Source organism: Notolabrus celidotus, chromosome 15 (genome assembly GCF_009762535.1).
Source record: "Notolabrus celidotus isolate fNotCel1 chromosome 15, fNotCel1.pri, whole genome shotgun sequence".
In the NCBI taxonomy this organism is placed as follows: Eukaryota; Metazoa; Chordata; class Actinopteri; order Labriformes; family Labridae; genus Notolabrus; species Notolabrus celidotus.
Genome location: NC_048286.1, coordinates 20,856,873 through 20,870,594, shown reverse-complemented (window position 1 = coordinate 20,870,594; position 13,722 = coordinate 20,856,873). Strand labels below are relative to the sequence as shown.

The 13,722-nt window shown below is 41.5% G+C and overlaps 1 protein-coding gene across 2 annotated transcripts in view; it reads left to right on the top strand.

Annotated features, from left to right (window-relative positions):
* The window catches only part of LOC117826869 (receptor-type tyrosine-protein phosphatase S-like), a 95,996-nt gene that overhangs the window by 28,150 nt on the left and 54,124 nt on the right, over positions 1–13,722 (top strand). For both annotated transcript variants that reach the window (XM_034703269.1, XM_034703268.1), the window contains exon 5: positions 11,781–11,969. In XM_034703269.1, the coding sequence (XP_034559160.1) occupies positions 11,781–11,969 (189 nt within the window). The remainder of the gene's footprint in view (positions 1–11,780; positions 11,970–13,722) is intronic.

Below are 13,722 nucleotides of genomic sequence, written 5' to 3'. Positions count from 1 at the left end.
ACAAAATTATCAATATTCCAATATTTTTTGATACTTTATGCCAGGGCTGTTCAATTAAATATTTGGTCAGGACGGATTTTCAGTCTAAGGACATGAGCTTGGCCGGACATTTTTAGCAGATAGTGAGCAAAGTTAACCATTCAAAAGAAAAACAAACACACTGGGTGTTTATTAATGTATTGCCACATCCATAAGGGCATATAAACAATAAAAGAGCAGTACTTAAACTAAACCAATGCTGAAATACTGCTTCTTTAAATTTTACATGTCAAACACATAAATAACTTCAACACATTTTAACTAGAGATGTGAAAAATATCGATATAGCAATATATTGCGATACTTTGACCTTGAATATGATATCGATATTTCAACTCTTAATGTCTACATTTTAGCAGAGTTGGAACTAAAATACAACTTCAGTATTTCAAAAACAATTAAATGGAAAAATTGTTTTCAATCAAATAGTTTTACCTAATTTGTCCTTTCAGTTTTGAGTAATATTGTGTGATTTACATATACACCATCCCAATTTTCTTAGTTTACTGTGGAGAATATCGCAATATGTCACAATATTATGATATCGTGATATATCATGATGCGTATCGTATCGTGAGGTTCTTGACAATACTCACCCCTAATTTTGACAGGTAAATACAAGCACATGTTAAGGTCCATATATAAAAAAAAAAAGTGCAGATTAGGAACACCATCTTTTGTTTTGGTCAAATCTGAAAGTGCATAAAAAAAGTATCTTGCTTAACAGCAACTTTCAGAACTTGAGGTATTTTTCTTCTTTTGAAATAACAAAAAGCACAGTTTGTCCCTGTCCACATTTGGTCCCATCTGAGACAGTCACAACTTCAGTGCATATAGTCAAAAAAATAAACAGTGGGCACAGTGACACTTTTCCTTTGAAATGAAATAAAGACCCAGTTGACATCAAAGTGCATAATAAAGCGCAATTATGTGAAATAACTGTGAAAGCCCAAGATCAAGATCTTAATCCAAGTCACAATCACTGGGCAGTTGCTTCCGGGCCACAAGTGGCCCGCGGGCTGCTAATTGAGTAGGGCTGCTTTATGCTTTAAACAATACATCTCCGTCATCTCATATCATCCACTAAAGCCTGTAGAATAAACAGATCTACAGACATGTTTTCGCTGTAGAGAGAAAGAGAGAAAGAGAGTTCGACAAGCTGGACAGACACATAGAGAGACTGTGAGAGAGAGTGAAAATAAAGCAATATATTAGAGAAACACATAATTTTCTGACTGTTTCACAGCAGTTAAACTCTACAGCAGCTATAACTACATTCACACCTCTGCATAAACGTGAAGAAGGTGCCAGATTTAGTTTCTTCACACTTCCTCTTGCCTTCTGTGTGTGTCTCTGCTCTGCCCTCTGTCATAGCCACCACACCGCTGACTCTTCTCAGTCATGGGTCAGCAAATACTGACGTTTTGTGAAGTCCTTTTAGCAGCCCATTAAGATGGACACATTAAGGTTTGTTGGGGGGGGGGCTCTGCTGAAAGGCTGAGAGCAGCAAAGAGAGAGAGCGATTTCACCTGATCATTATGTGTTTTTCTATCAGTCTTTTAAACATTTATTTCAGATTGTTGGCAGGGAGCATCATACGGTATTATTACAACTTTAATGCTGGCCTAGCAACTGCTTTTTATAATTAATGTTATGTGCTTTGAATTCATTTCTATACTTGTAACCTTCATGATTAAGCCTTAGATAAACGTTGCACTGTTGTGACATATTTCCTCTGAAAAGGAGAAGTAGAAGAAGAAGGAGTGCTCTTATAAACTGCTGAATGTGTTGTCTGGTTTCTATATAGCATGAACTCTAGTTTCTGTTTACTAGCCCTGTAGCAGCTCATGCAACAAAGTATGAAGCACTGTGATTATATTTCTATTCCCCAGAGGATCTCCTGAAGTCATACTTTACTTCTTTAATTATTCTGTTTTTTGTGCCTTTGTCAGCAAAGTTAAATATTCTCAATATAGCTGTGAATCTTTTTTATGGATGATTTTTCATGCCCGTTACTTGGAATAGCTCCACATGCCATTAATCTAACATTTAAGCAGAAAAATCATGAGCATTTACTTCAAGGTATCTCCTCTCACGTCAAAAGACTGTTCCACATAAAGATATAATTCAACACTCCTGAATGTTTGGGTTTTCATTTTCAAACACCCCAGCAGTCACCTATAGACTGAATGATATTCTGCATGATAGCTCATGTTATTCAGGGTCGCTGTAAAGTGCCCAGAAGTCTGCTAAAACTGTGTTTGGGTCAGTCTCTTTACAAAACACGGTTCATTGGAGAAAAAGTCCACCAAGCACTGAAGTAGAAAGGATGCTTTCCATTACTGACCAAACCCTCCCCCTGAAAACTCTCTTCATCCCCTGATGTGTTTCATCGCATCATTTTGTATAATGGTTGACCGACACTAATAGCAGCGCAGTACACTGTGAGGGACCTGTGGTTGGCCACAGGAAATGGGCTGCTGCTGGTGTAGGCTGACTAATGGATGGAGATGCGGTAGGCTATGGTCAGAGAGATCAGACTTTTTGCGCCCTCTAAAAAATCACCCTCCTCATCTCATTACCTCCTCCTGCTCTTCCTCCTTTCACTCTCCCTGAGTATGTCTTTCTGTCTTTGGCTCACAGCAATGTCCGTTTCTAATTTCTCCTCTCTTGTTTTATTCATTCTTTCATTTTCTCTGCTATCTATTCTCCCTGACCCTTACTATCTGTCCAGTGTCTCTCTCTCTCTCTTCTCCTCCTTTTGTGTTTTTACTGGCTCTGTGCTGGTGCTCCACTCCCACCACCCTCCCCCTCACCCCCTTAGAACCAACCCCATCCCCTTTCCACCGAGCTGCTCTTTTCTACGGACACTGCAGTTGTGTTCAGCCTGGAGGAGATGTGAATATCTGCAGTTCTGCATGTTTGAAAGCCTCTGGCAGGCTGAAGACTGCCGTTGTATATGTATTTATATGTGCGTGTGCTCGTGTGTCAGCATGCATGCACAACCTTAATGATTATCTTTGTCTTTGAGTGCATGCACATGGATTTCTTTGTTTACGTGCGTGCGTTTGCATATCTGTGCTGCTGGTTTGTGCCGAGTAATCCTGATTATACCCACCTCCCAGTGTCCCATTTTAGGAGAAAAGGGAGGCGAGGGATGGAGGAGGGAAGAGGGTGAGGGAGAGAAAAGTGAGGGGGGGAGGAGAGATGTTCTGCCACCACGGCAAACACCCTTCAAATGAACAACAGAGTCAGATCAGTGATTCCCCCCGGGCGTCTGCTGCACTGGCAGGCCGGCGGCTCAAGCAGCGTTTCAGTCTGGAAACAACTGAGAGTATCAACTCAGCCTGCAAGAGGATTACACTCCTGGAGTGGAGAACAGGCTCTTTCATCACCCATACCCCCTCATCTTCACTGTTTTTTATTCACTCCTTTCTTTTTTTCCTGTTTCCTGCAGTCTATTTTTCATGCGTGTTTGTGTTTAATAGAGTTTTGTGTGAGGGATCATCACGCTTTCTGAGTCTCGTCTCAGGCTGCTGGAGAGCCAGAAAGGGGGCTCAGGACGATGGGGACACATGTGGGATTTTGTCTGGATTGATCTATGATGCAAAGTCTGATTCTGCATTTGTATTGTGATGTATTATCATAAAGGGCTATTAGCATTTAAAGTGCTCCCCTTCCAGCCCTCCTGTAGTCTATAGGAGTCAAAGCATTACAGCCTCTGAAGAGTGCTGAGCGCCAGCAGATTAATCCTCAACCAGGCTCCCTGAGATCGCGCTTTTATTCAAGCCTCTTTCATGCACATGGCCATTCCCCACTGAAATGAACTGAAAGATGAATAGACAACCTGTTTCTTAACCAGGACAAATGATAATTTTCTGTGTGTTTGGGCTTGTGTGTGTCTGTTTGGGTGACGGAGAGAAAAACACAAAGACGGCCAGGAAAAAGGAAAAGCTGGATTCGTGTTTGTTTGTTTGCATCAAATGCATTTTATGTTTTACTTTGAGTGTGTGTCTGTGTGTGTGTGTGTATGTCCTTGTATCTGTGTGGGTGTGTGTTTGTGTGCACACGGACGCATGAATTGCATATTTGCCCAGATTCGGTTGGCTCCACTGCCTGGTTTTGGGCACGGGGCCTGATTGCCCTTCTGCAAACATAACCAGGCCAAATTTACGCTCTCACCCTCTCCATGCACACAAACACACTCACACACACACACACAAACACACACACACAAAGCCCCAGGGAACAATGCTGGTCGTTCCTTGCCAATGTTCCCCCAAACGCTGTTGACACACAGTGTTTATACACACACGCCTCATTTTTCCATAGGCTGTCTTATCAATTTATACAGGAGATGAAAATAAGCGGCACTTTTTTGCGCAGCAGTGTTTGTGTTTGATAAATGATTCATTTGGTGAAAAGTGTGATCAAGGCCATGCCCGCAGTATCTATTTCAAGCAGCGGCTGACTCATCCTGAAGCCTGGCTGAATACCTGTAGCTTCTGTTCTCCTCTCCAGTGAACTGTACTTCAGTGTCCACCACTACCACTGGCTGCTGCTTTAACTGCAGAATACAAGCTGCAGTGTGTGTTTGTGTACACTTTCTACCTTTCATACACTTTGTAAATACTAGAGGTGAAATTTTAGTCTTGCTTGCATCACTTTAACGCTGTGAAGGTGAAAAATGTCTCTGAAGCAAATTTGTGAAAAAGCTGTGGAACAGATGGATTTTAATTGCTGATTTTATGTGACAAAATTAAACTTTTTTAACATTTAAGAGATCATTGAGGAGCAACCCTCATTCTCATTGACAATGAGTCAACTACAAATGCTTATAGGATAACACAACAAAAAAAGATATAAAATGCAGACAGCAGGGGCCCTGGTTCAGCTCAGTGGTCAAGTCTAGCATCCCATGTACAGAGACTAGAGTCCTTGAAGTTGGTGACAAGGGTTCAAATCAGACCCTTTACAGCATGTAGTCCCCCTTCTCTCTCCTCCTAGTTACTTACTGTCTTATTCCTTAAATAAAGGCACTAAAAGCTCCAAAAATATTCTTCAAAACCAAAAAAAAAAAGAGAATGGACAACACTACAATGATCTTAACCCTCCTGTTATGTTTGTTTCTCTGGAACAGCAGGAATGTTCCTGGGTCAATTTGACCCGTGGCATATTCTTTTATCCAAAAGTGTCAGAACCCCGAAAAATCCCAATACACATTGTTTTTAAATCCAATTTTTAACTCCATTACTAACCATTTAAATCAAGATTTAGTCCATTGATGTTCTTTAATTCTCACAGATCATGGTTCAATGAGGATACCTAACTCGTTTTTCATTTCAACTAATGGTAAAACGTTTACGTTGGAAAGACCTAAATATAAATACAATAGTTTCACATGACATATATATATTTTTTTTTTATTCTACATTTTTTTTTTTTTTATCATTTATTATGAAGTGATGTTGATAAATTAACACGATTCCTCTTCTATAACATGCTGCCCAGATTTTTATGCTGCATTTAGCTGGTTTGGAAGGCATATATTGATTACAATAGACTTTAAAAAGGGTAAATTTGACCCGCAACATAACAGGAGGGTTAATAAGAAGGCATTAGAATTGTCTTGAAACAGGAGAGTTACGATCATTAAGAGGTCAAATAAAATGCAGGTATGTCAACCTCAACTTAAACATGTGATTCTGTAATATCTGATGGACATGACCTTTACCATAGTCTGAGACTGACATGAACCCCGTTGATTTAGAAAGTATGGATGATTTTACTTCTGTAGAAATAACCAATCTCTTGCCTGAGTCAGTACACAGTAATTAATATGTAATGACACAATGCAAGAGAGGACCACTAATGTCTACAAAATGTCAAAGACCAAACACTAGAGCTGATGTAGGTGTGAAAAACAGCACCAATGTCAAAGTCAAGGTGCCTCATGATGAACAAAAGTTTGTCTTAGCCAAATGTTAGTGCTGATTCCTGTCTTAAAGCTGAGAGAATCTGCTGCACCAGACTTTCCCATTTTCATAGTTTTATCTCTTAAACAAGCAATTTGAACATGTCGCCTTGGGTACACTGAAAATTTGATGGGTATATTCAATATCTTGTGTAATTTTATAAAGTAAACTATTTAAATTTTTCAAGCAAATCCTCACTAGAGCCTGCCCCATCTTCATAATAGAGAACTGCTAAAAAAAACTGCAGCTGATTCCTTCGTGAACATCAAACCTTAAAACAGCTATTTTATTTCATTAGAATTTATTTGAGTCATATTTTGTTTTCCCTATTCAGCAGTAAAAATATATATCTTTCTAAGCATCACTCCCTGTTTCTCATTCCTCTCTGTAATGATTGAGTACAAGGTCCTACCTGCACTTTATTTTTGCAGCACTGATAAAGACCTGACCGGAATACAGATCTAGACCCCCAACAACGCCCCCCCTAAACAAAAAAAACACACACACACACATCGGACACACATATCCTTGTACGCGCCCCCAGCCTGCTGCAGTGGCGTGCTCTAATTAACAGCCAGGGAGTTCATGTAGTAGTAGCCGGCGGGGTGATAAAAAGACCATCTGAACCCTCTCAGGAGAGAGGTGGGGTTGGGGGAGGGCAGGGGGGAGCAGATGTAGGCCCAGCATATTCCTCTCCTCCGGGGAGCTAACCTCCTGACCTCCCTATCGACCCCCCCTCCCCTTCTTTCTTTCTCTTCCGCCGCGTTTCATCAACGGCCATACCACTGGCCTCCATTCAGGTGGATCATTAGCATTGATCTGTCGGGACAGTCGTGGAAATGGAGGAGAGGGTAGAGCTGGAGGGGGACGGGCTGGTGTCTTCCTTCTGCTCGGGTCATTATTGGCTGAGAGGAGAAATAGGGTATGAAGCCTGAAATCCACCTAGGCTCTAACTGGAGTTGTTCCAAGACCGATACCAGCATTGGAGAATCCTCCAATACTGACTAAAAAACAAGAACAAGTATCGGCACTAGTTCCTTCACCATTTTAATTACAATTTAATTAATTAGCCTTAATCAAAATCCGCTTGTACAGTGGAGATTATTTCTTCTTCTTTGATTTAAAACAGCAGACCTGCACTCTGGCTCCTACCAGTTACCACTGTTTCAAAGCAACAAAGAAACAAATATTATTGGTCATTTAATTGGTTAAGATAAAAAATAAAAACATGACATAAAATATAATGTTTAAAGTCAAATGTTTAAAGTGTTTTTTGGATGCTTCAGTGTCACAGAAAGTGTGGGAAAAAGTTCTATCATTCTTTGTTCCTGAACTTTAGAACAGGAACCCAGTTATTGGCAGAAGTCTCCTCACATAACAACAAATTGACGTAGCGTTTGAAAGCAGTGGAAACACTGAATTAAGCTGTTTCACAATAAAAATCTGTGTATCTCCAAAACTCCAAAGAAGACACAAGTGAGAGAGATGTGTTAAACAAATCTCTGTCATACATTCTCTGTGCCTGGCATTACAAATGAAAAGTAATCGTATCAGACCCAAACACAGTTATTACAGCTAGCTTTATTAAGTCCTGCACTGTTATCAGATCTGTGCTCTGTGCTTTTTCTTAAATTCAGGTAATGCAATAGGATTTATGACTTCTCTATCCATACTGCATTCAGACTCATCACCAGGCTCTCCTTCAAGCTTTGATTCGCTCTCTTGCCTTTTGCGACATTTCTCCTCTCCTTCCTCCTCTCCGCTTTGCCATCAGCAGCAGCTTGACATTCCTATCTGACGGTGTGTCTCTCCAAAGCTGATGACTGTGGAAAGAGTGAGAGAGAGAGAGAAAGAGAGAGAGAGAGAGAGAAAGAGAGAGAGAGAGAGAGAGAGAGAAAGAAAGAGAGAGAGGGCGATAGATCCTATCTCCACTCAGCCACTCATCCCCATAGCAGAGTGTGTGGAAACAGATGGTACGGGTCTGTCATGTGGTTAGGTAGCAGGGGGCCCGGAGGAGGAGAAGAGCAGAGGAGGAAAAAACACACGGACATGTTGACGTGGCTGTGGTCTGCATCTCGGACTGTGTTTGGCTCCGCATTCTGTCAGAGATGTTGTGCTTATGCTCAAGCCGCGGCAAACTTTTGGGGTGTTTTGTTGTGGTTGACAATCAAGTGGCTGCGGCGAGTTTGATTTATTAACCGAGCAAATTAGCGTCTTGGTAATTGCTTTGCTGCTGTAGGAAGGTGGAATATATAATTATATCCCAGGTATGGGGGAGGTGTGTGTGTGTGTGTGTGAGAGAGAGAGACAAAGAGAGGGAGAGAGAAAGAGAGAGAGTGTGGTTAAAGGGTAAGGCGAGGAGGAAGTAGGAAAGCTGATGGATGCTTGATTACGTGTCTCGCCATCTGGACTGTTGTCACCAAGATGCTTAATCCCATTCAGCAGAGAAAGTGAGTGTTAATGTGTTTGCGTGTGTGTGTGCGTGTGTGTGTGTGTGTGTGTGTGTGTGTGTGTGTGTGTGTGTGTGTGTGTGTGTGTGTGTGTGAATAGAAAGCAACTGCTTCTCTGTGTGCACACACCTTCACTCTCCAGGATATGTGTGGATGTGTCTCTGTGCATTATTCCACACTTTGCATAAATCTGTGAAGATGCTAATCGGGACATAGCTATAGAAACAAATGCACACACACACCTACACACACACACACACACACACACACACACGCACACACACACACACACACACACGCACGCACACACACACACACACACACACACACACACACACACAAACACACACAAACACACACACACACCTCTTCACTGCCCCCACCCTTCAACCACTATAATCAGACATATCCAGACGCATGCAGACACATCCCAGATCGGCCTCTCTAATCGTTGGTACATTTTAACAATTACTGCTAACAAGTCCTTATTACCCCCAGTGCCCTGCCCCTCCTCTTGATCCCAGCTTCTAATTGCTGCTGCTGTTTCTGAGCAGCTCTCTGCATAGTTATTAGACAAGAATCATTACCAGCACATAACACAAGGCCACACCACGCAAGAACTCACAGTTCACTGCCACTGCCACCAAACACCTGTGTTCCTGGGTGAGGAGAGCACTGTAAGATCGTATGTGTGTGGCTGTGTGTTTCTGTGTGTCGCCACTTAAGTCCTTCCTGCTGACTGGGCGGTGTGTTTATCCTCCTGTAGAAATGGCCTGTCACACACACATTAAAACCTAGCTGTGTTGCTGCCAGCCTACAAGATCACCTAATGACTAGCTAGCTGTAGGAAGAAAAACGCTGCTTTGATGAGGAAGGATATTGTGGCACGGCTGTCCTCGCCAGCAGCTACTTTAAAAGGCCTGCAGATGTTTAAGGAGGGGGAGGGAGGAGGGGGCTGACAGTGGCTCTCACATCACTGTGTCAGTGAGCAAGGATTCGATGTGAGGCAGGGTTGACTCCGTCTCTGTTCAGGCAGATGAAGTAGACATTTGTGTTCAGAAAAGCTGAAAATCAGCTGTCATAAAAATAAGGAGCTCACAGATTTGTTGAATAATGTCCCAGTCATTTTGCTCCAAAATGAAGAATGAGCAATCCTCACATTATTCTACACCTCTCTGACCCCAACCACAGCACTCCGTCTTTCTTTATCACTGTATCATTATCTCTTTCAGCCATGCCAGCAGTATTTCTAGGGATGATAGAGTTGGACTGTCAGTCAGAGATTTCAGTTTTTATGAACATTCATGGTTCCCAGAGGATGAATCCCTCTGAATCTGACTCATTCTTTCAAGTCATGAGGAGTTTTTTTGTTGGATTGTGGCCTACAAAGTAGCTTAACCTATAAGAGATATAGCGAAGACGTTCAAATACATCCTACTGGTGTGCGGAGGGCTAGTGGTTTAGGTGTGCGCCCCATCGTTTTACTCCTGACCATGACCATTTGCTGCACATCTTCCCCAACCCTCTACTCCCCACATCTCCTATCTCTCTTCAGCTCTGCTATCAACCAAAGCAAAAAAAGTTGTAAAAAAGACAATCTATACCAGCTTCTTTCTATATTCAGAACTATTCAATATTTTATCTCTTTGGGCCTTTCATTCTCACCCACATATGAAATATGGTACAGCAAGACTGACTTCATACCCCTTTCAATAACCAAAACACACATTGAACTCACTGATAAAATGGCAAGGATCCCTCAGGTCAGCAGTCCACAGCAGAACAGATTCTTGTGTTGATTCGAAAAAGACAATAATGTGAAGCTCAATGACTCGTGTTAGAGTTTTAGACATCTCTACTCTGCTAATCCAATCTCTGCAGGAGCCTGGATTTATCAACAGAGCTTTCAATCAATCATCTTTTCAATGTCAAATAAATAGTTGAAACTTCTCTAGCACTAGGACATAAGTTAGCATGATAACAACTAACTATGGAGAAAAATAATTGCTGTGTGTTCATTTTCTAGTTTTCTCACGTCCATCTGTTTGAATGGTGGAGGTGGGCTTTAAGACATGCACTGCAGTCACCAGGGGGAGCTCTAAAGGCTCTGGTGTCACTCAAAATAGCCGTTGTTCTGTCTGTGGCACAACCCTGTAGATTATCATCTTAGCTTTAGCTGCACTTTGTATATACTACCAATGTTAGCAAACTAAAATACTTCAATACAGCAGGATGAAATACAAGGTAAACTGTTGATATTAAAAAAAAAAGTGCATCCAAGCTTTTTGGTGAGCATGTTAGCAAGCTTATGTTAGCATCAGTGTTAATTTTGTTAACCAAAATTATGACGATAATCATGACGTATGTTTAGTTTTTGTTGACGAGACGATGACGAGGTGAAAACTTTAGTGGCGGACCTTCGGACATCAAAAAATCATGTTTTCTCCAAGCGGCAACCTCCGGTCTCAAACTATGAAGCCCATGTGGAAGTGTTATAAACTGGAATTCATCGAGAATCTGCTTGAGGCTGGCTGCAGAAACACCAGAAACCACATACACACCAATTCAAAAAAGACGATCTTTGCAGCATTAATAAACATGTTTACAGCCTGGTTCAAAAAACGGCTTGGCTCTACGTAGCTGATTTCTCTATCAGCACACACTGTACAAGGGTTGAATTTTTTTTCTAACACAACAGTTCAGAAGATATTAAGATAACGAGTTTTTGCCCAAATAAGGACATGACTGACTTGACTTCGGACATAGCTGTTGGCTAGGAGGCTCAAACTCCGCCTCTTTACGTCACACTATGCCTGGTTGAGTTCAGCATTTCCAATATGGCTGCCGCCGTTGATTGGCTTCAAAACAGCGCTCCGGAACAAATGGGTGACGTCAAAGATACCACGTCCATTATTTATACAGTTTTTTAATTTTCCCCGCTAAAACAATGCATTCCTGTGACAGGCTGAGTTATTATTGGAGCTTGGTCATTACCTGCAGCAGGAGTGCTTTGTGAACCAGCTCTTCCCGCCTCCATGCATCTGTCTCAGTTTCATTGATGATCTCATCCCCCCTGGTGTGCGTTGGTGACAAAGACACAACTGAGTGACGTCTGTTTACTATATGAAGTTTGCGTTTTTTTTGCCACTATTACCGTAAAAAGCTCTGCGTCTAGAGCTTGATTTGCCTCAGTATCCCTGAACCACTGTCCTGCTTCTTCCTCTTTTTAGCTTGAGTTAAATTTAGCTCAATGTTTTTACACCTTGTTATAGAATGTAAATTCTAAATGTTTCTTTCTTTGTCTGCTTCCCCTCAGAGGACCTGCTGCCGTTTGGCTTCCCCAGCATAGACATGGGTCCCCAGCTGAAGGTGGTGGAGCGGACAAGGACGGCCACCATGCTGTGCGCTGCCAGCGGCATCCCAGACCCAGAGATCTCCTGGTTTAAAGACTTCCTTCCCGTGGACCCCGGCTCCAGCCAGGGTCGCATCAAACAGCTCCGATCAGGTGGGATAGAGAAGCAGTAACTGTCAGATGATGTCATTTGAAAAGAAGTAAACAAACAGTACATCTAGAGCTTAGCATTGCTATCAGGTTAAAATCCCTGTTGCTCTAAATTTGGCGATTATCGTGTTTTAATTAGGATTGAGGGATTACATGCTCCTCTCTGAGTTTATCGGCATCCTTTGGGGGTGTTAAACCTTTTTAAAGCCAATTTTTATAAAAGGATAATTGTGCCATCTTTAAGCCATTAAAAATGTGTTTTTTTATTAACATTGGGGAGAGAAGATTAGAATAAGATGACACTTAAAAGGTGCAAATCTCTTTCCTTTGTGGATCATAAATGTCTAATAACAGCAGCGTGAAAAAGAAAAGTCGCATATACACAAGTGGATTGAAAAAAGTTATAATAAACATCTACAAAGTAAAAGAACTTTGAAATAAATGCTTAATGAAATAATCAATCCGCCTCTAAAGAGCTGCAGTTATCTTTTCCCTGATTTCAAAATCAATGCTTAGTGATAGGAGTTTATCCACATTAGGATTTTAACTGATGTTCCTCTCATCTTCTGACCCGCCCAGCCTGAGGAGTGTGAAATGAACTCTGAATGTAAAATCACTTTGCCAGGGACAGTAATAGGAAAAAGAGAGAGGGAAATTGTTTTTTTGCGAGGTGAAAAACTGTGTTTGTGCCAACAGAAAGGGGGATGAAAACAGAAGAATAACATCTTGCGTTTAAGACAGTCTGCTCAGCTTTGTTTATGCTCTCCTGTATGGATGACACAGTGTCTTTTGGAGTAGGCAGATGTGTATTTTCTCAGCCATTCCCTCTCAGGGGGAATGAAAGTGATGGTGAGGCGAAACCATTTTGCTGTCGCTTCATCCATATTCTCTGTGCTCCTGTGTGCTGCCAGCTCCCATATCTCCCTGCTGTCAGCCAATAGCCTTCACCGATCACCAGTGCCCTTTTGTCAGCCTTGTGTAGGCGTCTGTGGATGCACAGTTTACACTGTTTTAAGAAATATTAAAGGTCTTAAACTTTCTATTTTTTACTGTTTATGTAGCTGTTAAACTAAATGCCCTATACAACACAGGTCCTATGAAACAAACATAAAAGAGTCGGTCTTGGTAGTTTTAGCTAGCCTATTTTTGCTAACTCTGTGTTATTAAGCTAAAGGCCCTGTAACTATCTGACTCACATCTAAAGCACACGAAAGGGTCACAGATATGCAAAAAAAAAAGTCTACATAGTACCATATATAACCCAAAGCTACATGTCCTTAGTGAGGAAATACTAACAGTAAGAGATATGGAAATGTAGGGCAGCATTTTTTTTTTTTCAAGGTACAGCTATTAGCTCGAGTGTTATAGTTCAGAATGAGGACATGGTGAGATCAAGTTTTTCAAACAAACTTAAAAAAACTGGATGGCACTGCAATTCAGAGACAACAGGGTAGCAAACTAGAAACACAGCATTTAGAATCAGAACCTCTTTTGGTGAGCTTAATGCCATTAGGTCAACAAGATTGGCTTGGGTTCCTGGACTTTGATCAAATCCAATAAAGCAAGGACAGAGTCCTTTAACATTAGCCTTAACTCAGATACAGTAACATCCGGAGAGATCCTTAGTAAGTCAATACCACACACAGGATGATACAGTCCTGGACAGAGTGTTTCTAAATGTAATCTGTAACCCAGAGAAAAGCTCATGATTAGTGTTGTAACCTTGGGAATAACATTGTATTAGTGCTACTCTCTG